The 27,974-nt window shown below is 41.7% G+C and overlaps 2 protein-coding genes across 4 annotated transcripts; one reads left to right on the forward strand and one right to left on the reverse strand.

The window, feature by feature from the left end:
- The first annotated feature begins 1,560 nt into the window (after positions 1 to 1,560).
- On the forward strand, positions 1,561 to 21,159 carry dennd4a (DENN/MADD domain containing 4A). Of its 2 annotated transcripts, XM_058074876.2 has the most exons (30): positions 1,562 to 1,815; positions 4,838 to 5,169; positions 5,522 to 5,768; positions 5,881 to 5,950; positions 6,039 to 6,208; positions 6,779 to 7,017; positions 7,106 to 7,172; positions 7,245 to 7,303; positions 7,381 to 7,525; positions 7,678 to 7,853; positions 8,093 to 8,193; positions 8,907 to 9,125; positions 9,368 to 9,513; positions 9,744 to 9,761; positions 10,853 to 10,986; positions 12,272 to 12,404; positions 12,515 to 12,721; positions 14,368 to 14,496; positions 14,577 to 14,721; positions 15,770 to 15,892; positions 15,964 to 16,074; positions 16,543 to 17,309; positions 17,389 to 17,605; positions 17,877 to 17,968; positions 18,371 to 18,546; positions 18,622 to 18,943; positions 19,061 to 19,178; positions 19,401 to 19,563; positions 19,646 to 19,710; positions 19,852 to 21,159. In XM_058074876.2, the coding sequence occupies exons 2-30, from the start codon at positions 4,859 to 4,861 to the stop codon at positions 19,986 to 19,988; spliced, it is 5,007 nt and encodes a 1,668-aa protein (XP_057930859.2). In that variant the 5' UTR covers positions 1,562 to 1,815; positions 4,838 to 4,858; the 3' UTR covers positions 19,989 to 21,159. The 2 variants fall into 2 exon arrangements, with proteins under 2 accessions (XP_057930860.2, XP_057930859.2); XM_058074877.2 differs by lacking the exon at positions 9,744 to 9,761 and having other exon boundaries at positions 1,561 to 1,815.
- Positions 20,466 to 27,839, reverse strand: LOC131130832 (sodium/potassium/calcium exchanger 1). Of its 2 annotated transcripts, none has more exons than XM_058074878.2 (10): positions 27,526 to 27,839; positions 26,299 to 27,418; positions 25,083 to 25,139; positions 24,874 to 24,982; positions 24,474 to 24,554; positions 23,530 to 23,690; positions 23,238 to 23,450; positions 23,074 to 23,163; positions 21,817 to 21,983; positions 20,466 to 21,610 (listed from the first exon to the last, which is right to left on the reverse strand). In XM_058074878.2, exons 2-10 carry the CDS (start codon positions 27,268 to 27,270, stop codon positions 21,361 to 21,363), a joined length of 2,100 nt encoding a protein of 699 aa, XP_057930861.2. In that variant the 5' UTR covers positions 27,271 to 27,418; positions 27,526 to 27,839; the 3' UTR covers positions 20,466 to 21,360. The 2 variants fall into 2 exon arrangements, with proteins under 2 accessions (XP_057930861.2, XP_057930862.2); XM_058074879.2 differs by having other exon boundaries at positions 20,470 to 21,610; positions 23,596 to 23,690; positions 27,526 to 27,824.
- Positions 27,840 to 27,974: the final 135 nt, after the last annotated feature.

Here is a 27,974-nt window from a genome sequence, read left to right on the forward strand (position 1 = left end):
CCGGATGACCAGACTCCTAATTAAAATACTGTTCATTAAACAATTCCCAGCAAACTCATTGAATTAAAGTAAAAGAGATTATGATAATTGAGAGCAACACTGCTTGCTGTTGCGCCTGTTGTCCGCTTGGTGGCAGCGAAGGGAACTTATGAAGGTGGTGAACAGGAAGTTAACTCATTCTTATGTCCTTGTATGGGATTTTGGTTTTTAGTGGACAAGAAATAAAACGTGAAATTATTAACTTTTGTTTTTGTATTGTTTTTTAGTAGCCAAGAATGAAACTGAATGTTTAGTGAATCACTAATACCAATAAAAATTACTGTTCATCACTGTAAAAAAAAACAATGTCCTGTAGAGACACTGAAACTGGGAATAAAAAATGTGCCATTAAAAAATATAACACAGAACAAAAAATACATATTTCATTGATCGTTAACTTGTTTTGACTAGTTCCACTGCCTTGTGTAGTTAGAGCCTGTTCAACGTCTTTCTTGCTCCTGCTCATCAGTGAGTTTTGCCATTTTTCCACATGCCTTATTTTTTATCTTCCTTTAGGCCGTGTAAGATAACTTTTTCAGGTTAAAACTGCAAAGTATTTTGTCGTTTCAGCCTCTCATCCACACGGGATTGGCGTTCTGGATTACCTGAAACGGCTTCCTACCTGAACCTATCTGATCGCAATAGACAAGATGTCACCTAGCCAATGCCATCCCGCCGCCGTCACGTGACCCCCGTGTCTGATACAACAACAACAATAGCAGCAGCAATGGCGGACATCAGAGCTGTCTGGCTCCGTATTTTGGCGTCTTCACCTGACTGCCAATAACATTTTACATGCCAAGATTTTTTTTTCAAATACCAATATATAATGGCTGGGTTCTGGTACCATATTTTCTTTAAAGTAGCCCTGCAGATAGAATTAATATCCCCAATGACACCAAGCAGGTCCACAAGGTAACTTAATTATTGTTAATTATATTACAATATTTGTTAAGCTCTTTCTATCCGGCTACTCTATGCAGTTATTGTACAATATGTTTTGAGTTTTTTCATATATATTCATGTTAATTACACCTCAAGTCAAGTAGATGGCGCCACAGAGTGCAGTTTACAAGCTCCAGACAGTAATATTGTGGGATGTTATGAAGCAAAGCACACTAACTCCGCATTGCAACCAAGTGGTATGCCAAAACAGTAGAGAACAAGGAAAAATGGATGTTCAACAGTCAAAACGCAAAAGTTTATCAACCCAAAACAGAAATATCTGACATCTACATCAATGAATGAACATCAGACAGGACACAACACCTACACTATGAAAATACCGAAATGCTAAGGAGACAGTATAACTCCTTAAAGCATGTTAGAAACCAAGAAACCATTACCATATAGAAACGATATCTAGTTTACTGTGAAAGGTTTTGTTTGAATATGATCAATATTTAATATGTTTATTTTTTTTTCATTGTGGTTAATTTACACCACACTGACTTTTTTTTTATTTTACTCAACACTGTTTTCATCATTTTGGAGGCCGTTCCACTTCCTGGTTGCCGATAACGTCATTCGTGACGTCACGTCGTTTGTAAGCGGTCACGTGTCCATCGCAAGTCTGGATAAATCGCTGCTCAGGAATACACCGACGCGTCCACAACCACACTGTGAAGTATTTTATTGTGTTTTTTATTGTTACTTTCATTTGAGACGCATTCGAAGAAAGGCAGGGAGGAATAGACGAAAGACCATCATTTGTCGTCGCCAGACACCAGTGAAGGATTAAAATCACGTCACGTTATCGCCTGCTCTTCTTGAAATGTGAGTACATTTAAATGGACATAATCAAGCCTTTCTTTTGATCTTTTGACGTTTTAACGTTTTATTGCTTCTTGTATTGTTTCCATAGCAATCCTCTATGTTAGAAAACGCAAATATATGAACGGTTAGCTGCTTTCTAACGTACAGCCGTTGTCGTTGGCGGTGTATGATGTACCCATTGGTCATGATGGAGTCATATGAGGGCTTTTTTCATCCTCTGTAAAGATGCTACTGCACAAAATGGACTCTTGTGTTTGGAAACCAATGTGCGTTATGTAGCGTTACAGTTTACAGTGTATTAACATTAGGTGTTATTGTGTTTAGTCAGAGTCACACATATGTAATGCAAATGACTGATGATGATGATTGTGTTGTTGAAAAGATCCAGAGTCAAACGTGGTGTTTCCTTCTCCTCCTCCATCCTCCCTGCCCCGCCTGCTGCCAACAGGCCCTCTAATCCCACGCAGTCCTCACAGAATAATCACAACAACACTGGTGATGCTGAGGTCTTAAGGGCTCCATAACTATAATGTGCCAAACAATACCATCTATGACGGAATATACAGTATGTCTGATTAGACGTAAAAGATAACATATGAAATAAACCTTAAAGATTGTGGGCAATGTTGTTCAATCCAATCCAATCCGTGCCCTCCACTCAACAGGCATGATCAATCGATTTACACAAGTAACATTTAACGTCTTTACCATTAAAAGTTTGAGAAAAACACACATCCATATAATACAATGCTTTATTTCCTAGTATCCATGTAATCTATTTTAAACAATGTTAGATCGATATGTCAACTTGCTGAACACAGATCAATGTAGTTGGAGAATAGGAATCTAAATCAATACACCAATATTAATTAGAATCATGTTCAATAATTATTAGGACATTGAGTGTCTTTAAATCCTATGAATAATTTTCTCCACATATCGATATGCTAAGAATTTGAAGAGTTGTGCGGACATACTATGTATGTTTTAAAATAACATTTTCCTTGATGTCATATTTCAAAGAAACAGCAAAGCAGATTCCACCGAGGTTTGAACTCTGAACACTGGATTGAAAGTGGAGAGGTGCATACCATTCCAGCATGAAAGAAACAGTTATACGGCATTGCATCTCAAGTACAGCCCTACTTAATGTTGAGACTGTAAAAAGAGTGTAGGGGTAGAGTTGAAATGTTGAGAACATGATGTCTCAGCTACTGTATAATGGATGGAGATGACTCATAACAAAATCTGATGAGATTAGGGAAGTTGGCTTCAGTGAAAGAACATTGCTGAATGAAACAATGGAGGAGGGATGAGTGTCAACCACTTCTACTTTTTGCCAAATTATTTGTTTGTTTCAGCTTTTTATGCATGTACTTAAAATGTCTAGTTTGCTACAGTACAAAAGAAAACTTCCATACATTAATTTAAGATGTAATAACAGCCTGTTGGGTTACTTTTCTTAAGATAATTTTACGTTAGTTGACTTTATGTAGGATGACGCTCTCATCAGTTCTACTATTAATGTTGCTATGGTGAGAAACATTCAAGTTTATATCCGCTGAGGGGGAGAGCACATCCCTGATGTCACATGACCATAAAGTGTGCAGTGCATATTATATAATGATTATAATGAGATGTGTGGCTACTGTTTAGTTGAGGTGTTTGATTTATGTGTGGCTTGAAGACTTGGAAGACAAAGTAGAAAGGACGGATGGGACTGTTTAAACATCATCACTGACACTTAAACACCATCTGTTGGGGGCATGCTCTTGATTCTGTGAAGCGTTATGATGCTTCAACTTCCTCGGTTCATTTATTTCTGGCCACCTTCTTCACACATCACGCAAGCTGCCATTCTCTCATCGTCACAGTCATCTGTTCATCCAATACTGATCCGTGTTTAATACTTCTATGTGTTAAAGAGTGAAATTAGTAGCATAATTACTAGCCAAATGTACCACAGTAACATAGAACATCATGTCCCAATGACTAATTTATTCAAACTGCATAAAATAAGGTTACCATTGACAATGAACACTTTTGAGACCAAATGAACCACATGAAAGTATACCACACTATACTCACCACTATAAAATAACACATAGTTCTGTTAGCTTTTAAAGTCGAAAGTTGAAAAGGCTCAGAAGATCATAGAAGATGTTTTATCAACTCAACTCCAGTTTTATTTCATGGTCAGGTTAGGTTGATTACCTTTGAACCAAAGAGGAATAGCATCCTAGTCAGACTAAAGACAGTTGTATCTTGAAGCAACAATAGTTACATACCAGTGGTCCCTCCGGTCTTCTCTCATTACAACAATATTTGAGTAGTACCTTTTATTGTCTGCAAATTTTCCAAATATTTACTCTGTTCACCCACCTAGCATCATATACTGCATGTATGTCATAGATATGTCACATAAGTATAAAACAAGTCAATGTTGCATCATATACATATTAGAGATTTGAAAGAAATGCATTTTTCTTCAGCTGAGTAACCAGCCCAGTGCTGCAGGCTCCCAGGGCTCCATGTTTTATGATAACGCAAACAAGTTTCCCTTATATCACGCTGTATGGTTGAATGTCAACCTTTTCCCCTTTAAAACGAAAAATACATCTTTTTTGCACTCCCCTCTTTTCTCCCGAAGGTATGTTTGTTTTCTTTGGCTGTTTTTTATTCTCAACGAAAGCATATGTTTTGTATTACATAATCAGTCACGGCATAGAGTAAGGTCACTGATCTTGGGGTTTCCCATATTTCTATGTGAAATATGGAGATTTTGCAGTCAGGAGTGAAAGTGTTTCCAGATGCACTCATTATAGTATGTTATTCCCCAAGTAGAGTATACGGTATGTTATATAGGTTATGTCTGTTTTACATTCCTCATGCTGTTGCGGCACCCATGTCTAATGCGGCCATTCAGCTTAACCATTATGCTCAAGCTTTTCCTCTTTTAGGCTACATCCAGCAAAGTCATTAAAATTCATAGTGGCTCTCTTCCGTCCCTCTCTGTTTCCAGTTCTCACTTTGGGAATGGGAAATGATGGAGGATAAAGCCCCTCGTGTAGCCGACTACTTTGTGGTTGCTGGCCTCACTGACTCGTCCAAGCTTTTGGAGGAGGAGCTGCACTTTGATGATACCAGTCCCAAATCTGTCAAACCCAAAGCGCCCATCACAGATGTTGCCATAGTGATCCGCTCCCTGGGCGAAGAGGTGCCCCCTGGCTTCACCTGTGTCGAAACTACTCCCTCAGGCTTGTCGGCGGAGCTCAATGGAGCCAGCCTCAGGGGCCCACAGATATTCCTGTGCTTTAAGCGAGGTCGAGATAAGCCTCCGCTCACAGATCTTGGGTAAGCACTAATCCCTATTCACTGACCCTTTACACAGCAGTGTCACTAATCACTTTTCTGCCTTGGGTCACATTAATCTGCTCTTAAAGGCAACTCTATGTACACATTTATTAGGATACATAGAGAAACTGAAAATGAATGAAAATATGGAGTTTGCCCTGCTTTACCCATTTACCCAGAAAACAGTTGTCACAATCTTTCTCGTTCATTCCAAAAGTGTTGGGATCAGGGCTTTAAAGTTCTTCCATAGGTGAAGAAAAGGTTTAGCCTAACTCCTGATTTTAGAGGTTTGTCCCCAGGCTAATGTTCATATGCTAAGATTGACAACACTAATTCTTACTCATTTTTACAGTGTGTTGTACGAGTGGAAAGAAAAGCTGAAGCCTGGATGTCACATCGTCCAAACCACGCCCTCAGGTCGTCCTGCTAACATCAGCAGCTCATCGTCTCAGCGCATCTACATCACCTACCGCCGCGCTCCGAAGAGCCAGCCTCATACCTCATTGGCAGTCACTGATGTCTGCGTCATTGTCCCCGGCAAGGGAGAGACGCCCCCTCACACTTTCTGTAAAGTGGACAGGAACCTCAACAGCAGCATGGTGGGAACATAAGTTATGCTTTTTGTAGCACCTTTACTGTCTATACAGAAGTTTTCATTGACCATTTGATCATTTCATTCACTTTCATTGAGTGTCTTTGGATGTTTTCCAGTGGGGATCATCCGTCTACCTGTGTTATAAGAAGTCTTTGGCAAAAGCAAACACTATTGCATGCAAAGCAGGTACAGTGAAATGTTAAATGATATTACATTTGACCTACAAGCAAATAGCCATGTCGAGCTAAATGTTAATGTATGCATTTGCTTACAGGTCTGCTGTGCAGGTACCCCGAAGAGGACCATGAGTCTTTTCCACTGCCTGAGTCAGTGCCTATGTTCTGCCTGCCCATGGGGGCAACTATTGAGTGCTGGCCTGCACACACCAAACATGCCCTTCCTGTTTTTTCCACATTTGTACTGACGGGGGCTTCAGGAGAAAAGGTAACGCCAAAGCCTAAATGACATCATGCAGTGAATTACACAAGTTCTACCATAGTCACACATCCAACACTGTAGTGTCTCTTGCGGATTATTTTGTTCATGAACTGCATTAGTATTTCTAAGAATATCACGCAGTCGTCCTAACCATTATGCCTCAGCTCTGACTGGATTCCAAATGGTCTAAAACTGTGTTTGGAATACTAAAAGGCTGTTTTGACTTTGAGAGCAATGCGGCATAAAAAGAAATTTTGCAGCTCATCTTGTGAATAATGGATAGCTCATTGCAGATCGCCTCAGTGCTCACTCCATCTTCTGGGTGCCACCATTCTGTACGCTGCAGGGTCCCCTGGTACCTCAGGCCTGGAATCCTTTCTAATTTATTTGTGAGGAAGAACAAAGGACTGTGCATCATATCAGTTGTTTCAAAATATTCTATTGTGGAGCCGGTTTGACACACTTGGAAATCCTTTAAAAATAGCACTATAGTCTTTTTAGTGCGAACAATACTGTAGTGCTGTGAAGTTTTCTCCAGGAAACAAGGCTCAAAATGCAGATTTGTTTGGTGTGCAGGTGTACGGAGCAGCGATACAATTCTATGAGCCTTACTCAGAGGAGAATCTCTCTAAGCATCAGCTGTCACAGCTCGGCCTGCTCAGCTCTGATCTCGGACCTGGCGGGACCAGGAGTGTTTACAGCAACAAGAGCATCTGTCTCCTCTCACGATGGCCCTTCTTCCAGTCCTTCAGGAGCTTCCTCACTTTTCTCTACCGATACTCCATATCCGGACCACACGCACTACCCATTGAAAAGTAAGCTATGATTACACATTTCTGTATTGTTTGGAAAACAGTCGGTGTTTCCCATTGTAATTGTTGGATTTCTGTTTTGTGTTTGTAGACACATCTCTCACTTCATGCAAAATGTGCCGTTCCCCTCTATCCAGAGGCCACGCATCCTCGTGCAGGTCTTGAATTTCATGAAATGACTTCACTTCCAATATGTTGATTTTTGTTCTAACCTTGTGTGTTTTCTAAAGCTCTCTCCACATGACAGCCTCATACTGAGCCAACCAGTGTCCTCGCCACTTCTGCTCAGGTATGGGAAAAACAAAAACGATTGCGTCTGAATCCACAAGACAGTCTTGATTTCATTCGATGTTTTTGACCTAAAAGTGGTGGAAGCCTGTCTACATTACTACTAAATCTGGGCCCGAAAAACGCTGCCACTCTGTTGGTGTTGGCCGTCACAGAGCACAAGATCCTGGTCCACTCCCTGCGTCCTGCAGTACTCACTAGTGTTACAGAGGCCCTTGTGTCTGTAAGTATGCTTTGTCTTTTTGTTCCACTGTTGCCATGGCTCTTCTTAACTCTCCAAATATGGCCACATTGAACAACTGTGAAATGTTTTATTATTAGGTTCTGAATGTCTTATTGGTGGACATTACTGATGAAAATATTTCTTTCTTTCAGATGATTTTCCCCTTCCACTGGCCGTGCCCCTACATCCCCCTGTGCCCCCTAGCCCTGGCGGGTGTACTCAGTGCACCATGTCCTTTCATTGTGGGGGTGGATTCTCGATATTTTGACTTGTACGTGCCCCCAGCTGATATCAGCTGTGTGGATCTGGACACCAACACTATTTCCCAGTGAGTGATTGTAAGGTTTCTGGCATAATGATGAACAAAAATACACAAAAGTTCTTCAGGGTTATCATTGAGGGCCACCCTTATGTAATGCTAAAAGCTGGAATGTGAAAAATTCTTACATTAAATCAACTGCATGTACCACTCAGCTTCAAAGGTTGTCTCATTGAGCGATTAAATTGTCAGTCATGATATAACTATCTGCCTCCCTCTGTAATGAAAACCATGTGGTGTGATTGCAGGAAAGAAGACAAGAAGGCTTTAACGTGGAAAATATTGCCGGGGAGAGCCTGCAAACATCTTTTGAATTCTCTGAATAAACTCCATCAGCAGCTCACAGAGGGTGAGTCCTGGCCAATAATGGGTTTCATGAATAATTTAGTTGGTGAGTCAGCTTGCATAGTGAATTTTACAAGAAGTCATCAATACTTTTTACATTGCAATACAAAACAGTTGTCAATTTTGTCCCTCCCTTATGGATACTTTACCCTTTAAGGTGCTTACTCTTGTTCTACCTGCTTAATTAGTCACATACAGTAAATTTCCAGAAGTACTTGTTTGTCTTACTTAACTTTCCATACGTCACCTGGCTATTTTGTAATGCGCATCGTGGTCAGCCTGTGAAATAAGGAGAAATGCTTTCTACCGCCACTTCCTTGCTTGTGTGGCCTACACAGCTTATCACACAAAGCTCTCGCTAAACTAAAATAGAATGACACAAATCAATGATTTTATTCAATTTTGCACAGTCATGCTATTGTAAAGAACACAGGAATAAGCTTTCAATCTATGTAAGCCAGTCAGTATCCATTGAAGAAATATAGGTAGCATCCTTGATGCGGTGAAAGGGAAACTGCTAACTTGAGCAGATTTATCAGAACAGGACAACAACGGTCTGCCTGTCTAGATGGATTTGACAAAACATCTGGCTTATCAGATTACATAATGGTCCTTTTAAGAACTAAATCTCACATCAAGTGCACTAGTAAACATATGAGTGATAATGTTTATTTTCAAAGTTTTGTTATAAGCAGATGTACTTCTACCTGCTCTCAGGTGGTCATTTTAGCCATGAAGATGTACAAGTGGGACACGCGGTGGCTGACAGGGAGCTCAATGGTGGGAAGAGTCTCCAAACGCTGGAGCTGGAGATCCAGGAGGCCTTCCTGCGCTTCATGGCAGCCATCCTCAGAGGTTACCGCTCTTATCTGCAGCCCATCACCCAGGCCCCCTCTGAGAAGACCACGGATGTCACCTCCCTTTTTGACCTACAAGGTACAATGTCGTACAAAGCACTGTAATTTCACTGAAGAGATATGGCAGACTAATAGCTCCATGTCCATGTTTTCATGTCTTGATCGCTCTTAGCCAAGCAAAGCAGAGTCCTTGTTTCAACAACGGTTCTGATATTTCTCACAGTTTAGCAACACTGCAGCTTGATTAATGAGGGTCCAGTCGAATAAATCCCATCATGTCACGTGTGGCCTTACATAATATCTTTGTTGTGTTTTTTTAAGGCTTCTTGAAAAGCAGAGACCGCTCCCATCAGAGGTTTTACTCCCTCATGACCAAGACTCAAATGTTCAGCCGCTTCATAGAGGAATGCTCCTTTGTCAGTGACAAAGATGCAAGTTTGGCTTTCTTTGACGAGTGTGCTGATAAGGTGAGGGTTGACCTGGTCTTACTAATAATGAATCATTTTTCTGTGAAGAAGCAATGTTCTACTATTAATAATACATCTGACCTGCACCCAGTTTCTTCAGTTCTTTCATTTGCTTAACGTTCTCTTTCTCATATCTATGCTTTAACTATACTTTATGTTACTGTATTTCATGCAATTTTCTGCCTTTTGTCTTCTCTCATTGCTGCTTTGTTCTTGTCATTGCCTGATAGCTCTTCACAGGAGCCAAGGTAAGCACACAACAGCTTTTGTTGATATTGTCTGAATGACAGTAAGTTTTTACACACTAATAGCATCATGTGCGGTCTCAACCATAATGTCCACTGCTGACCTTAAAGCATGAATGTTTTTCTTGGTGCATGTTGAGAATTCAGGATAGGTTTGCGCATTAGCTTCTATATTGTGTCAGTGCTCTGAATTATTGAACAAAATGCCATTAAAGTGAAGAGCATATTGGTTTTGCACTTAGTAGATATGATGCTGAGGCAGTGAGATTAATGATTGTCACTAAAATCACTCAACAGCACTTTTGAGAGATGGTGAAAAGAATGCAAGATCTGAAAAGTTCATTTTTTACAGGTTTATATTATGAGATGCTTAATTACTTAAACTTTTACTATTACAATTGGAGGTAAACAAATTGCAGCATTTTTAAATAATATAGTGCATTTTGCCATTTGGTTCATTGCTAGTCCTTCCAGTCAGTTTTGAACACAGTCATGCCAACATGTGTTTTGAAATCCAAAAAGACAAAAACATCCTCCTTTCTTGGGTGAAAAAAAGTGTATGTGCTTGCAAACTTTTGCAATCAGGAAGTCACGCTTGTGTCCTGCGTGAGACACTCTATGAATGGTCACTGCGGTTAGTATCGAGAAGTGGAAGCATTGATTCATTCATTGTCAACAGCCTCCTGCTTAGGTTGAAGACGCATGTGGACTTGTGAAAGACCTCTCGGGTGTAACAGGAAGGGCAATGAGCGGAAGAAACAAAAGAGCAGAATCGAAACAAGGTCAGATTGGTCAGAGAGAGTTGCTGCTCTTAATCATCCACTCGACCGAGTGGAAAAGAAGTCCTTAACACAGTTTCACCCAGGAGCTATTCAGCTCCCTTAATATTCATGTTTGGTGAAGCACAAGTTGGACATTTGCTGCTAAGCGACTCATAGAAACCTAGTAACTGCCTTTTGTGAACAATCAGTCATCATTTTGTTTTGTTGTTGTCACCACTTTTCATCATATGATTTTGTTTCCCCATACCATTTGTGTCAAGAAAAGGTGTAGTTTTGGGAGTCATCAAATCTTCTATCTTTATTGTAAACCAGGTGGACAGTGAAAAGCCAGAAGACACCAGACTGATAGAACTGGACGAATCCCATCGCAGTGAGCACACGGTTTACATCAACCCTCCAGAGCTTCCTCCACTGCCAGAAGGAGAAGAGCATCCTCTGTGTTACAGGTAATATTAAAATCTGTACATCTGACTACACCAAGGGCTTTAGGGATAGATTTATCCACGTGGAAACAAAAAAATTATGAAATAGGTGGTACAGTAAGCCCCTGAAGTTTCCTGAAAGACACAGCCAACGATATTGGCAAAAGAAAATGGACTCATGTATGTAGAGTGATTGTGGAGTTACTCCGAAATATCACACTTGAATATGGAATTCAAGGGGGCTAGATAAACTTCTTTCATTTGTACATCTACCACAAGTGAAAAACTAAGTTTCCCAGACAGTGAGCACACACTGTCTGTGGCAGCCCCTTTTGAGATACAGCATAAACATCTTTTACATCTAGATCGGGTCGATATGAGGTATCACAGATTAATCAATATCGGTGAATATGTAACCGATATGTTCACTTTTTTTTCCTGTGCGGATTTTCTGTCGCTCTGTTCTGTTATGTCTCTTTTTGTGCTCTCTGCCTGAGTCCCTGGCCCCGCCTCCACACACACACAGAAAGAGCACTCCGCTGCTGCAGAGAAACACTGAAAGAAACTGCTTTTTTTACACCATGGTAAGCTGTGACTTTGGAAAAACAATATAACACTACACAGCTTGCTACGTCAGCCCCGCAGCCCCGAAGCACAACAACATTGTGGGACATGTCCAGTTGGGAAGAGCTTTTGCAGTGAATAAACCAACTTGGTGCACAGCTTCAGTTTTACAAAGGAGGAAAATGGTGGTAGAGGAGGTGCAGCGGCAGGAGGAGGCTGACAGAAGCGCAAAGGCTGTCTCTCTTGCCAAGAAGGGACAATGGATAAGCTCACCTGCAGGCAGCTCTGAGAAAAGGAAGCAAGAAACATCAGTTTCATCATAATAGGTACATACGTATGATGTGCTTCCATCCCAAGCAAACCTTCACCAATGATATGGCAAGAATCCAAACTGTGCCCTGTGCACAAATTCAGCGACACATCTTGAGCAGTTGTCGGACCAGCCGCACACAAGGCCGCTACACTTCAAGGCTCAATCAGGTCTGGCAGCAGCCATTGAGAGCAAGTGGAACGCCATCAACTCCTTGCCATTGAGAGCTGGGATGGGATCGGTATCGGCACCGGCCCCAAAAGCCCCATATCAGTCGGGGTCTACTAGGAGCCAAGTCATTATTTTGAGCTGGGTCGCCTCAGATTGGCAATTCAGTGCTAAACCGTTCCGTCTGACATAGCTGGAGATTTATTTTTTTTCTGTTTGTGATTTTAAATGTAATGGTGTTTGATGGCATACACTGTATTTTTCCAGCTACTCTGGGTTTCCTGTTCTAAACGCTGAACTTCTAGACCCACTTGAGGGACCAAATCCTCCATCATCAGGCAATGCTTCACGCCACAGCAGCCCAGCCAGTCCAACAGCCATCTTTAGACGCTCCAAACAGGTCGGCTCAACTCATTTTTTTCAGCTATACTCTTAATAAAAATTTTATAGGACATTTTACATTCCCAAACTCATACACTAAATGTATAAATTGATTTTTTTCTATTTCAGGAGATTAAATCTGCTCAAAAAATGGCACAAACCTATTCATCCATGCCTCAAATGTGGTCCAAGTGTCTTCTTCGCCACTGCTATGGCTTGTGGTTCATCTGCCTGCCTGGTTTTGTCGATAAGTGTCCCTCGAAAGTGCGGGCACTACGCATGGCTTATGATGTGCTGAGGAAGATGCAAGACAAGAAGTTGCAGGCTCCAGATGAGGTAGGATATAGACACACAGCTCCCTGCAAAATACAGTGCATCCGGAAAGTATTCACAGCGCTTCACTTTTTCTACATTTTGTCATGTTACAGCCTCATTCCAAACTGAATTAAATTACACAAAATACTCCATTATGACAATGTGAAAAAAGTTTTTTTTGACATGTTTTGAATTTATTAAAAATAGAAAACAAAAAAAATCATATTTACATAAGTATTCACAGCCTTTGCCATGAAGCTCAAAATTGAGCTCAGGTGCATCTTTTTTCCACTGATCATCCTTGAGATCTTTCTACAGCTTAATTGGAGTCCACCTGCAGTAAATTCAGTTGATTGGACATGATTTGGAAATATAATAACTGTCTATATAAGGTCCCACAGTTGACTGTGCATGTCAGAGCACAAACACCAAGCATGAAGTCAAAAGAACTGTCTGTAGACCTGCGAGACAGGATTGTCTTGAGGCACAAATCTGGGGAAGGATACAGAAAAATTTCTGTTGCTTTGAAGGTCCCAATGAGCACAGTGGCCTCCATTATTCGTAAATGGAAGACGTTTGGAACCACCAGGACTCTTCCTAGAGCTGGCCGGCCTTCTAAACTGAGCGATCGGGGAAGAAGGGCCTTAGTCAGGGAGATGACCAAGGCCCCGATGGTCACTCTGTCAGAGCTCCAGCGTTCCTCTGTGGAGAGAGGAGAGCCTTCCAGAAGGACAACCATCTCTGCAGCAATCCACCAATCAGGCCTGTATGGTAGAGTGGCCAGACGAAAGCCACTCCTTAGTAAAAGGAACATGGCAGCCCATCTGGAATTTGCCAAAAAGCACCTGAATGACTCTCAGACCATGAGAAACAAAATTCTCTGGTCTGATGAGACAAAGATTGAACTCTTTGGTGTGAATGCCAGGCGCCATGTTTGGAGGAAACCAGGCACTGCTCATCACCAGGCCAATACCATCCCTACAGTGAAGCGCGGTGGTGGCAGCATCGTGCTGTGGGGATGTTTTTCTGCAGCAGGAACTGGCAGACTAGTCAGGATAGAAGGAAAAATGAATGCAGCAATATATAGAGATATCCTGGATGAAAACCTGCTCCAGAGCGCTCTTGACCTCAGGCTGGGGCGAAGGTTCATTTTTCAGCAGGACAACGACCCGAAGCACACAGCCAAGATCTCAAAAGATTGGCTTCAGAACCACTCCGTGAATGTCCTGGAGTGGCCCAGCCAGAGTCCAGACTTGAATCCGATGGAACATCTCTGGAGAGATCTGAAAATGGCTGTGCACAGACGTCTCCCATCCAACCTGATGGAGCTTGAGACTTATTGCAAAGAAGAATGGGCAAAACTGCCTAAAGATAGGTGTGCTAAACTTGTGGGATCATATTCAAAAAGACTTGAGGCTGTAATTGCTGCCAAAGTTGGATCAACAAAGTATTAAGCAAAGGCTGTGAATACTTATGTAAATGTGATTTTTTTGTTTTCTATTTTTAATAAATTCAAAACATGTCAAAAAAAACTTTTTTCACATTGTCATAATGGAGTATTTGAGTATAATGGAGTATAAGCGCTGTGAATACTTTCCGGATGCACTGTAGTGGTGTGGTTAGTTTTAGTGGTGGTGTTAAGTTATTAGTTTATGTTTTTGTTCAAGGTTTGTTACCGCGTGTTGCTGCAACTATGTGGTCAGTACAGCCAGCCAGTCCTGGCAGTCAAGGTGCTGTTTGAGATGAAGAAGGCTGGGATTCAACCCAATGCCATCACCTATGGCTACTACAACAAGGTGTGGGCTCTTTTGATAGCGGAATTTATTTATAATTTCTTGCAAAGCTGAAAGCGCTCATCGTGATATTCTTACTAAAGGCGGTGTTGGAGAGCACATGGCCCTCCACCACCAGAGGAGGTTTCTTTTTGTGGGGGAAGCTAAGAAATGTGGTCCTGGGTGTCGGACAATTCAAGCAAGCAGGGAAGAAACAAACAACATCACACAGAGAAACCCAGCTATCAGGTAGGCTGTAACAAGTGCATTAGTTTGTCTAATTATCTTTTCAGGAAGTGGCTAATCTATGAGTTATGTTATGAACGTGTTATTGGTGATACATCCCAGAAACATAGTTTGCATGAAATGATCACTGTAGATATGCACAAGTTATGAACATGTTATTGCTGACATATCCCAGACACGTTTTAAAATGGGAACATTTTTATTTGTGATTTGATTAATGCAATAGCAGTTACTCAATAGCACCAATCTATGTATTACACACTCCCACTGATGCATAAATCATGTGGCAACAATGTGCTTGTATTGAGTGATGTCCTCCTTATCTTGTTCCCAACCAAAATGTCTGTCTCTAATTCCCACAACAGACCAGTGAGAAGCTCATTATTTGAATCACACGTTGTGTGAGATCCTATAATAACAATCTGCACACAATAAATCACTCTCTGGTTCATACAGTACACAGAGGTAAATCAAACATCCATAAAATATCTCTCCATGATGCTTAGGATTTGGAATTGTTTTGAGAAAGCTGGTGATTTATTCCAAGATGTATTTCCATAAGCTGTTATTTGAGCTCTGTTACAATAAAACTTTCAACATTCTAGAATTCATATTAATTGAGAATAAACACAGAAAGAGAATAGCAGAGAAAAAAATTTGGTGTGGTACTTTGTCATCCTATGTTCTTAACAACTGTTGTAAATCCCATAATTTAACTGCATACAACTTAAAGAGTGAAAGAAATAACCAATTGTTAAGTAAAACCAAAGTAATGTTAATGGTATATATAAATACAGTATAAACTAATCAGAATGATACACTAAATGTCTAGGACAGTGGTTCCCAAACCTTTGAAAGGCATTCAGTTGCACTGGTAATTGTTAGTGTTTTCATTTTTATTTACATACTCCCTGTTCCAATTGGCGTACCCCATTTAGGGAACCTAAGACAATAATCCCAATTTTGTCATTAAGATCGATGCATTATTATTTACCCCTGCTTTGCAATGTTTACAAAAGTGGCAAAAACTGTGATGTCCATCTCCCCACAGACGGTAGTGACCTTGACACAGTCAGTCATGGTAGTTTGGACAGTGCTAATGACTCTGCTGAGCGTACCTCCATCGACACAGACTTCAACAAAATGGACTCCAGTGATGATGGATTTAGCACAGGTAGGCAGACACAACACTCTCCGTTCGATGTGAATTGGCAAAAAAGATATAGCATAAAAATGATCTTTCAGGTGGACAGTCGGACCAAGGCTATGACTCCTTGTCCAAGGAGGAGGAGAAGATGTGCTGCAAAGAGAGCGAAAGCACACCACTTGTAGAGGACAAAGGAGCAAAGCAGCACAGTGAGTTATGGATGAACTGCTATTTTTTTTTAATCTCACAGTCTGTGACCATAACAGAGGAATAAATCACCAAACTGACCAGCCAAGCAAATGTTCCAGCATGGGCGTACTGTAATGTAATGTCTAATTTTAGCATCTCTTCCTTGAAAAAAGAACTATGGCGATGGATGTGACTGTTATGTAACGAGATGATTGCATGTCTGATAGGATTTGTTGTGCATTGTTGTTACATATACTGTAATGATATGAATCAGCTCCTCTACAGCCTTAGTGATGATTAGAGCTTGATCATGCTCAGAGAAATTTTACAACAAATGAACCGAGGAACAAAATGTGTGCTTCACAGATCAGAAAAGTAGTGATGAAGCTTCAACGTCATTCCAATTTCAATTGCGCTGATGTCATTGTATACTGCTCACATCCTCTTTGAGGCCGTATAAAATGTTAAAGCATGTGATTCTTTCACAGCCAATGCTGACAGTCTGGTTTCCAGTCAAGCATCCAGCGACTCCATGCAATGTGGAGCTCTGACTCCATCAGAGAGGCCAAAGTCTTTAGACTTGTCAGTTGGATCGGCAACCCTTATGCTCACCGTCCCCCAGCTCAGCACCACAAAGCAGCATCACCTTCCTGCTGACAAACTGGCCGGGTTGGAGGAGGAGAAGTCAGAGACTGACGGTGACCAGAACGCAAAGCGAAAGACCGTGAGTTGCAGCCGTGGCACAGCTGGTCGGACAGATATTCAAACAGGCTTTGATCCGCTTTCGCTAATGGAAACAGCGCAAGAACAGGATCAGGACAGTGTAAGCACACCTACCACTCGGCGTGAGTTGGCAGAAGAGATTGAGATGTACATGAACAATACAAACAGCCCTCTGAGGAGCCGCGCACCCAGTATGGACCTGCAGAGCCAATCAAGTCCCTCTCTACAGTCCACCCGACCCCCTGTCCTGCTTCGCTCCAACACGCATCTCCCGTTGCCTGTTAAATCTCGAGACCGGCTCAGAACATCGCCATCTCTCCCTCTTGGTGTGTCTAATAAAGGCAGGGAGAGGCCTTCTTCTTTGGTGTTACCTTCATCCCCCACTCCCTCTGCCTCCTCCTTCTCCATGGATTCTCTCTTCACGCCCACTCTCGACAGCTTCAAGAGCAGTGTCCTCTTAGCAGGGAAGGGTGTTGCAGAGAAGGCGAGCCGCCTCTACTCCCGACTGTCCTCTCAAACATCATTAACACAGGTCAGTACCATGAACACGCTCAGACCTTCTAATGATGTTTTTCTCCCTGACCACGTTTCATCATCCATCACTCCCGCAGGACTCAAACTGTGATCGCCTCAGTTTGTCCTCGCTCACCTCAGGAGAGGCAGACTGCTCCTCGCTTCTCGATAACGACTCCTGTCTCGACGTAGATGGCTTCACATCCCCGCAGCACGTCAGCACGGCCCGACTCAGAAGGAGCCCCGTCGCGGGTCACACCCAGCTGAGCAGCCCCACCTCCCCAGGCAGGGTGTTCCGACACAACTCATTCTCTGGTTAGTCAAAAATATAAATGCATTACTTTTGTTTTTGGTCACATTGTTCATGAGCTCGGGCTGCACTGAAATTCATAAAAAGGCTATAATTTTCAACTAGCTCTCAGGCAGGTATAGAAGTCAGCGAAATAAAAATATTTCTATGGAATGCAGCAGTCTGCTACTGTAATAAACATGCTTCAATGTGTCAATCAAACCAACTAAGTAAAATGTTTGTAATTGAATAGATTTTGCTCCAAATTTTGAGTCCACTTGTACATATTCCATCCAGGTGGTTTGGCACTTCCCTCTAGAAGTCCTTACACTCCAGATTCCTCCCCCGACATAAACCGCTTCCAGCCTTCTGCCAGTTACACTATCGAGGTAAGTTGTTTAACATATATACTGTATTCTTGGGGTGTCACAAACTCACCAGACGAGATGATGCACGAGATTGAGTCCACGGGACCGAGACGAGATTTTAACATTAATTATTGCATTTTTGGCTGGTGTGAATTGTACTCTGTAGGGCCTTATAGCCTGTAAAATATGGTAAACACTTTCTGTCTGTAACTTTTAGTGCGCACACCACTCGCGATGTGCGATGCCATTCAGTCTGACTGGCTTCTGGTTGCTCTGTTCTCGCGAGACAGCTTTTCTCCAAACGAGGAATGTCATTGCATTTTAATCTTGTGACACCCCTTCTGTATTCCTAACACATCTTATTATGAGGTTTCACTCCCCTTCACTCCTGTTCACTCCCGTTCCTGACGTTTTTGAATGCAGGTGATGATGTCCAGCTGCTCCCTTTGCAAGACATGCGACTCTCTGGTCTATGAGGAGGAGATTGTGGCCGGCTGGACGGCTAACGATTCCAACCTCAACAGCACGTGTCCCTTCTGTGGCACAGCCTTCCTGCCGTTCCTCAATGTTGAAGTCAAAGATTTGAGACCTCAAAGCAGGCAAGTTGTTTCACATTTCTTTGATGGTCATTTGTGGCCTATCTCTGTAAACTGATCCACCGTGTCTACTCTCAGATGTTCCAAGGAGGATACATCTGCCTCTCTCAATCAAGGCAAAATGTCTGGAATAGATTCTTCAGCTCAAGAACAGGAGGCCCAAAGGAATGCCGAGATGTCTACACAAGTGACAGTGCCATACCTGAGCCCTCTGGTTCTTTGGAAGGAGCTGGAGAGCCTCCTGGTGAATGAAGGAGACCAAGCCATCTACTCCCCAGGGGTAGTGGACCAGCACCCCATCGTCTTCTGGAACCTTGTATGGTTCTTTAGGAGGCTGGAGTTGCCTAGCAACCTGCCAGCACTCATTCTGGGCTCCCAGCACTGTCACCGTGGTGATCAGGTACATAGTCCATCTTTCTTGCTTTAGATGCAGCTTGTCTTTTCATTCCAAACATAAAGAAGTACTTATATGAAATAAATCATATAAAAAGCGCTGAACTTCTTTCCTTGCCTGCAGACTCTTTCGAGTGTTTCTTCAGACGACGGCAAGCAGGTTTTTGTGAGGATTATGTGGGACAATCTGAAGTTGCACCGAGACAAAGTCCAGCCTTGTTACGTCCTGTGGAACACACATTGTAAGTCATTGTGTCAATTTGCTGGATTTCAAAGGATGACGTGACCCATTACTTTGTGATATGGCAACATGGTTAGAAATGGATACTCCAGATAGATAAATGACATTATGCATTGGTAAAGCAATTCCATCATTGTGCATAATGTCCTCACTTTATTGATGAGTATATTTACAGTGATGCCGATGAATGAGCCTTTGATTAGGATGAATTTATTCCTCTTAGGTGCCAACTCCCTGATTCGTTCTGGCCTGTGTGAGGAAGGCCAGCTCTTCACTGTGGAGCTCCTACAGAGTTTGGTGAGAAGCATCAAGAAAGGTGACGTCTATCAGCCTATGAGCCAAATCATCCAGCTGCTGGGGTCTGAGCTGGGTTTTAAAAGACAGAGGTGAGGAAATCTAAAATCCCTTGGATAACACGACATGAGTGAAAAGTATTGAATTATTGTCTTTTGGGGGGGCTACCAATAGGAGCCTGTACAGGGATTTGTTATTCCTGGCTCTGGTGTCTTTGGGGAAGAACAACATCAATATCAGTGAGTACTATTTTAAATTTTACTCAAATACAAATACTTTTCACACCCGTAGTCTATAGTTAACCCATAATTATTTCTGGAGTTAAGAATTGTAACAAATTCCAAGAGGCTGTATCGCTTACCGCCATCTTGTCATTGCAGACGCCTTTGACCGTGAGTACAAGCTGGCCTATGACCGCCTCACCCCCAGTCAGGTTAAACTGACACACAACTGTGACCGCCCCCCTGGAGCAGGGGTCATGGAATGCAGGAGGACTTTTGGGGAGCCCGGTCTGTAACGCACATGTTAAAATGAAAAAAAAAACAAACAAAAAAAATGTTTTTAGACTTCAGACTCAGGACCAGCTCACCTGAGCTTTTTAAAGCACAACGGGAAAATACCGACTGCCATGATGACTCTCTCTTCACTGTTAGCGCTGAGAGGTGTGGAGCAGTGAGTAAATATGGAGGACTCTACAAGTCAACTGTTTTTACAGTTAACATACATTTTTTATGACTTTGTGTTGTAAAATGGAAGTGGAAGAAACGTGTATTGTAACACGTTGCCTCAATGGTCCCGGTGACCCGTGGTGAGACTGTTACCGAGTGTGTAGACCAAACCAACGGCTTTCAGACATTCATGTTTTTTAAAGCACTTTGACAGGATGAGCTCTTTGCTTTGGCCCAGCAGCCAAAGATGGAAAGATTTAATGTTGTGATGTTTTAATGTGCGGCTTTACCACGAGCAAATACATTCCTCGCCATCGTCACCGTGTATACACATGAAGACACTAAAGTAGATGGTACTGATGTTAAGCATCAAAAAGGAGCACTCAATTCATTTATATGCACAATGTTTATTAATGTATGACTTTTTTCTATAATGTACCAAAAGAACCCACAAGGGAGATTATAATGTGATTTATTTACAGTTTTTAAAGCAATACCCTTTTTAAAGTGAGATTTGTTATGTAACAACGTGTTATAAGGGACCACCAATGATATACAGTAGTTCCTCCGTACAGTACAGTCATAATCAACTAAGTCAAACTATAGCTATATTCACTTGGTTCTATTGTAACTATTCTGTTGATGTCGTAACACTACTGGGTAAGTAAACTTGACTTGAAAAATGACGGTAAAGCAGGTTTGCTTGCACAAAATCCCAATTTTTGTGCAAGGTTTCAGGTTTGAAACTAAACAGCTCTGCCCTGCCCTGACTTCAAATCACATCCAAAGGTGATCAAACCAAGGAACAAAGTTGTGTGCTTGCTTGGAATAAGCAATGTTTCATAGCATGTACATTAGCCTTTTGACTGTATGTACAAAAAAAATACTTGTAACCAAAACATCCTTCATCCTGTTGTCAGTTGTGACTATGTTTGTGATTTATCATCTGCTAAGATGGACACTAATTTGTATGAAACTATATAAAAATAAATGGATATGTTGTTTGCACAATTTTTCCATGGTGTGCATATTCAGTAGGTTTCATTTCCTGCACAAAATAACAATTCATCCTTATATTGTAAAAATTATTTTTGTACAATCCCCCAAAAAGCAGCTACTAGCACCAAAATATGACAATGCAGACCGTTGTAATAACATGACTTGAGGCTACAGCAGCATTCTGAACAGACTCTAAAAATATGTGTGGGTGTGATGTCACTCTCAGATGGAAACAGGACAGATAATGATGCGGTCCTCCAGCATGACACTCAGCACCAGGAAGATGAAGTAGAGCAGGAACATGGTGAAACCCAGAGCCTTGTTCATCTTCCATTTGCACGACGCAATGGAGATGATGACAAAGAGGAGCATGAGGAAAAGCAGCACAATGGCGCAGAAGAGGCCATTGCTGGTGACAGCCACGGGAACCAATCCGTGGATAGACGAGTAGAGGAGCCACGGCACCGGAAGGCTGGAGAAGCGGTAAGAAAAAGACTTCCTGAGGTTCTGTATACTTGATCAATACATCACCGATAGCTTGCACAATGCTGATGGTAGCTCTTAATGAGTACAAACCAACAGACAACTATAGGTGTCTTTTCCGTGGTACACAATTTACCCACTGATGAGGCAATTAGGGGACCTAAAAAAAACAGTGTGCTTGCTATGAGAACTCACCCTACAGTAATGTCAAAGATGTTACTGCCCACAGAGCTGGACACAGCCATGTCACCAAGGCCTTTACGGGCCACAATCACACTGGTGATGAGGTCAGGGATGGACGTTCCTGCAGCCAGGATAGTCAGGCCCATTATCTCCTCAGAGATGCCGATGGTCTCGCCCACCTACAAAAACAAAGAATTCAACTAGAAGAATTTTAAAGGTGCTTCATTACCACATGGACCAACAGTATTTACCTAATTCATTTTCCTAAAGCATCATTATTAGTTTGCTTTACTGCACATTCACTTTATTGTTTTATTTATTGTTTTATTATTATTATTATTTTGGCCTTACTGATCAACCCAGTGCATTACATAGGAAGCACTTGTAGTCATCACATGAACAATAAGGTGTTTTGCAGAGGAATACTGCCACCTAGTGGAGTTTTGTAACTACTTCTGAAAAGTGTAGCGCAGCGTTGTGAAACAGGAAGTGGGCCAGAAGATTTTGGAGTGGCGTAGCAGCTAAAGAAAAATGAAGAAAAACACAATTTTTAAACTTATTAAGCTAACTTCAATTATGTGCATTCATTCATTTTCTACCGCTAGTCCTCATGAGGGTGGAGGGGGTGCTGGAGCCTATCCCAGCTGTCCTCGGGCAAGAGGCGGGGTACACCCTGGACCGGTCGCCAGCCAATCACAGGGCACATATAGACAAACAACCATTCACACTCACATTCATACCTATGGACAATTTGGAGTCGCCAATTAACCTAGCATGTTTTTGGAATGTGGGAGGAAACCCACACATGCACGGGGAGAACATGCAAACTCCACACAGAAATGGCCGAGGGTAGAATCGAACTCTGGTCTCCTAGCTGTGTGGCCACTGTGCAGCCTCCAGTTGTGTGTAATGGGCAAAATTTGTTGATTTTTAGTTCGTACAGTGCAGAAAACTCAGCAAAAAAAACACTTAGAAAAGCACCCGGGGTGTGGGTTCTATTTGTGGTTCTAATGAACGTGTGTGTGGTGCTTGAATAAAAGCCATGTCAATACCAAAGACGGTCAAGATTCTCCTGTCATAATGATGCTTTTAGCAAGGAAGACGGTCTTCTCAAATGCACCTTCAACCCATCCCTGACTGGTGAGAGTGGAACTATTATGGTTATTATGGTTTTGTTTGACTTATTAGCTCCAAATCGTACCACTGATTATAGATCTATATGCAGATTAGAGTGTTCTATTGTGTCCTAAGTAGGTACATATAACCAACCTGATGGGCCCACCACACCATGAGGTAGGAGAAGATTGCTATCCACAGAATGGAGCCCAAGAAAGTGACCACAAAAAACTTTCTGGAACTCTGCATGAAAAAAACAGCATCTTCATGTGTAAGTTGATGATTGAAAGATTTGAAGTAACGTGTTGTTTGGCCACCTGTTTGCGGACATCGGGAACAGTGAGCCACAAAGGGAAGACGATGGGCAGCAGGAGGAGAAAAGTGATTTGTTTCCGTGGGGTGTCAGGCCACTCTAGCGACAGAGGTTCTTCCTCATTCTCATCCCGCTCATCTTCACTGGAATCATCACTGTCTTCATCGCTGTCCTCCTCGCCACTATCAGACCCGTCGCCTCCTGCTGGCTCGTCCTCCTGTATCACAATGTGGACATAGATGTGATGGCAAGCGTGATGGCAGTAAGACAACGCAGTGCATGTTGGCTTTTCTTACATATAAAGGTATCAAAGATTGACTTCTGGGCTTTTTGATAGGCACCAACACATGCTTGGGGAGTACCTTCTTGTCTTTTGGTGGCTCCGTCTTCTCGGATTCTGGAGCAGGAGAAGTTTCAGCCTCACTGGCCTGCTCCTCCTCGTCATCATCATCTTCATCTGCAACAAAAACCACAGACACTTTGTAAGGCGCTGTGTCATGTAAAGTCCTGAAGGTGGGTAATTCACGGGTCCTAAGGCTGAGGTCATGAGGTCATGATGATACATGAACATACCGCTACATGCTAATATAACAATGTACTTATAATGTTTCTTGCAATGCCACAACATACAGTATCTGTCATTGTATATTCTTTCCATTTTATGTTGTTTATCAAAACAAACAATTGGACTGTATTTTAGTATTATTTTTAGCATTATTATATTTTCAAGTCATTTTATTCATTTTATTTATAATTTATGTGTTATGGTATCTGTATTTTTTAGATAATATAATATTATAAATAATATAATTACAAATGTAATAATTTATTCCTATTAATAATTTGTTTAATTTATTTTAGTTATAGTACAGCAATATATTTTGTATTTTATTTTACATTTGTATTTATTTTACCATTATTATTATAAAATCAGCATTATTAACATTGACTTAATATATTTTATGTTTATTTATTAATGGTGTATATTATTTCTATCCAACTTCCTGTACAAATACAATACAAGATCAGTTTTGATTGACTCTGTCAGAGAGGTATTCATCTAAAAATATGTTTATGGTAACTGTTTTGTTTATTTTGACCGTTACACTGAAGCACATCACACTAAGTTTGGTGTGGTGTACAACTGAGAGCTGTTTCTAATATTTTGACTCAAAATTCAAATTCTAAACACACAAACATAGTGAAACGTCATGAAAAGAAAGGATTATTAACTTCATACCTTCGCTTTTTGAAGAAATGTTGCCGTCAGTCTTCCGTCTTACAACATTATTCAGACTCTCTGCTTTGTCCTTGAATTTCCCTGAGCAAACATTCGGACCAGCAACACAAGAAACACAGAATGAGGCCAATGAATCACGCTCTCATGTGAATAAAATCATTTCACAGATGAATAGAGCAATCATTGACTCAGTAAGAAGATAGCAATCATTAATCAATCAGCTTCAACAAACACTTGTGGCAGAAAATTGCAACGTAATGGATATTATGAAGCATCGCATAAGATAGATACAACACAGACAACAACATTGTTTGCACTGAGTGCATGTTTTATTAGTATTAGTATAGTGGCAGCATTTTTATTCCTATAGCTGGATTAGGGCTGATATGGGGGTGCTCACCTTCTCCCAGGGGGTCTAACGTGTGGATCATAAGTTGGAAGATGGTGTTTCTCATGGTGCTATTGTGCAGAGACGCTGAACTTCCACCACGCTGAAGAGATGGCTTCAACTGGGGAGAGACATAGCTTACTGAAAACAATATTATCATATTTCATCCTTGACAAAGTTCATCATGTAGCTATAACACGCATTGATGCTTTCACCTTTACCTTCAACCGATTCTTGTCGTCTGGAGCAGGAGGGGCATTTTTGTCATCGTCCCCAGTCTGTGTGTAACAAATTTTAGAGGAATTGTTAATCCTGTCAATATATAACAGCATATATTTCCCCTGGAAAAAATCTGTAAAAGACTAGAAATGTATATGTGTAAACCAGTAGGAGCTTTTCCTCCTGTCACTCACATATGCAGATAAACAGTTGTGAGACAGACCCGCTGGAAAAAGTGTCTCAAAGGTTGGCTACCAACAGAGTCATCGATCAAACTGAGTCAGTGTATTTGCGTCTATATTTAGTAACATAGTCGAAAATGGCTCTGTGTTAGGATTAGTGTTACGCTCTGTGGACAAACGTATTGGGACAGTGCCCCAACAGGAAATAAAAGATATTTGGAGTGTGTTGGTGAGAACCTACAGCCATACCTGCCAACCTTTCTGTTTTGTACTTTGCTTTTCTTTCCTGTTTTTTTCCTGTTCATATAATCTCCCATAAACTCCCTGTATTTGAACTGTATGACAATGATGACAGCAATCTGGCACAGTGGATGGAAGGAATTTGCCTTATTTTCAATTACAAATGTTGACAGGTATGGTTATAATATAGTCTTGAGGTCAGAGGTCACTAATGTTGGACCTGAGGAAGGCCCTACCTTCATTATGTACGTTAGGAACGAGCATAAAACCCCACAAAATGTGCTCTAAAGTGAATCTCACTGTGGAAAAACACACCTTGAAAAAAACCCTGCTTGATTATTTAACCTTGACCCACCCCGGCCTCCCACCCACCAGCACCCCACCCTTTAAAGGAACTTTATGATTCCACCAACACTAAATGTGCTCTCTTGCTGCTTTTAGCTGGGGTTGTGGTCTGAGACCACTTGTCAATGGAGAAAATAACCCGCAAGGCATGCTGGGTAACTCAATGTTTTGGAATCATCCTAGCCTTGTGTTTTTCATTTAATCTGTTACAAATTTTGGAAATAACAACCTCCGTCCAGCAACTAGATAGAGGCTGTAGAGCAGTTATCACCTGATTCTAATTAACATCCCATTCTCATGAATTTTCTGTTAAGATAATAAATACATGCCCCAGCTATACTTTGAATATTTACAGTATGTAATAAGCCATTGTTTTCATGTAAACAAGTGTGTGCTTTCTGTTTATTGTAACAAATTCCAGCATTATAGTAAATGTATTTTGTCTACTCACCGCCTCAGGGTCCTCATCGGTAATAACTCGGACAATGTTCTTGTGTTTTTGAAGCTGATTCTTGAAAGTATGTTCTATTTGGCTGTTAAACTTCATAAAGATGACATACAAGGTGTAACTGGCCACTAGCGTCATACTCTCCCACCACATGATGACATTATCCAGGAAGAAGATGATGAGCAGGATGAGGTCCAGTATGTAGAATGATACATCTCTGAAAAGTGGCCACCATGTGAGATGAAGAACCTCCCGGGAAAACAAAGCGCACATCCCGATCACAAACAGAATGTTGAAAACCGCTGAGCCAACAATAGTGCCTATGCCCACATTGCTGTGGGCGATGAAAACACCAATCAAAGAAGTGAAGAGCTCAGGGGCGGAGCCACCCGCCGCCATGAAAGTAGCTCCTGCTACATCATCGGAGATGGCTAGCTTGTCTATGATGACCCCCAGTGCAGGCACGAAGAACTCATCACACACGATAGCGAGCGACACAAACATGTACATCATGCCGATGATGTGGAGGACAACCCAGCCTTGTCTGCGCTCTTCCACTGAAAAAAGATCTTCAGGGTACTCTCCCTTCATGTGAGGAGCATCAGTAGGAGACGGTGGAGTGATGGGGGCCTCCTCCTTAGGATCAGGGGGCACATAGATGCAGTGGACAATAGTTCTATTGGTGGTGGCGACCGCTGGTGTTTTTGCTTCATCGGTTGTGTTAGTTGATGATGTCACAGTGTCAGGCTCTGGTGTCGTTTGGTTTCTCAGCTCCGATTTGACTCGGCTCTCGGCCGTAACATCCTCGACCCAACTGGCCGAACCCTCAGTGAAAGCATCTCTAAACTGAGGCAAAGGCAAAGTCTCGTAGCGTCTGGCACTGATGGTCAACTGGTACAGAATGCAGATGAAGATGCCAGTGAGGAGGAATAAGACTCGCCTCAACTGCAGCCGCTTCCTTCTCAGGCAATACATGTTCCTCCAAAAAGCAGAGATGCTGCCGTCTGTGGTAGATTAAGATGTATTAAGTGACAGTGGGACAGTCCAGCTCTCTCCCCAAATGACTGGGAGTGACAGGATCCCAAACCACTTTGGCATGTTTCAGTTCACATCGGTGGATCACCTAAAGATGATAAACAAGCTCATCAAAATATGAGCTTGCATTTGACAAGGGTTTTTTTGCAAAAAAATACAAAATACAATGCATTTTCATTAGAGACGCAAACTTACCCAAAACCTTGCAGGGTCAGGCAATGCAGCAATGTATCACAATGACAGCCAAAGCCCAGCTGAGCGGCCCAACACAAGCGAGCTGGCCAACGGTTTATGTAGGACGCAGGACACGTCTTCACAATGGATCAGCATAAAACCTAATACCTGCAGGCTTTAAGAGGATTATCTGTATCGTCTCACTCTCACTTCACCATGGGCCCGCCTCACTAATACATCCACTTTTATGCTAAATGCCTGGAAACACTACTTGCCTATGCATGCATGTTGTATTGATTTGTTCCAAACAATGTAAAATGCTCCCACAACTTTTGTCAGTACTTTTTGTCTTAATGATTATGTATTTTTAACAAGGTTCTCCATTTCTTCCTTTTTGACACATATGAATTTTAGGATAAAGGGGAAAAAAATCAACAAAAATCATGTCCGAGCAAGTACCTGAATAAAAT

Source organism: Doryrhamphus excisus, linkage group LG1 (genome assembly GCF_037039965.1).
Source record: "Doryrhamphus excisus strain RoL-2023G ecotype Guam linkage group LG1, RoL_Dexc_Guam_v1.1, whole genome shotgun sequence".
In the NCBI taxonomy this organism is placed as follows: domain Eukaryota; kingdom Metazoa; phylum Chordata; class Actinopteri; order Syngnathiformes; family Syngnathidae; genus Doryrhamphus; species Doryrhamphus excisus.

Coding starts and splice junctions, on each gene's coding strand:
- dennd4a (XM_058074876.2), top strand. CDS start 4,859: ATGATGGAGGATAAAGCCCCTCGTGTAGCCGACTACTTTGTGGTTGCT. Junction 7,304..7,380: donor TCCTCGCCACTTCTGCTCAG/GTATGGGAAAAA, acceptor TTGACCTAAAAG/TGGTGGAAGCCTGTCTACAT. Junction 18,944..19,060: donor ACTGTCACCGTGGTGATCAG/GTACATAGTCCA, acceptor CCTTGCCTGCAG/ACTCTTTCGAGTGTTTCTTC.
- LOC131130832 (XM_058074878.2), bottom strand. CDS start 27,270: ATGTATTGCCTGAGAAGGAAGCGGCTGCAGTTGAGGCGAGTCTTATTC. Junction 23,451..23,529: donor AATCTTTGATACCTTTATAT/GTAAGAAAAGCC, acceptor ATTGTGATACAG/GAGGACGAGCCAGCAGGAGG. Junction 21,984..23,073: donor TGGTGTGGTGGGCCCATCAG/GTTGGTTATATG, acceptor TTGTTTTTGTAG/GTGGGCGAGACCATCGGCAT.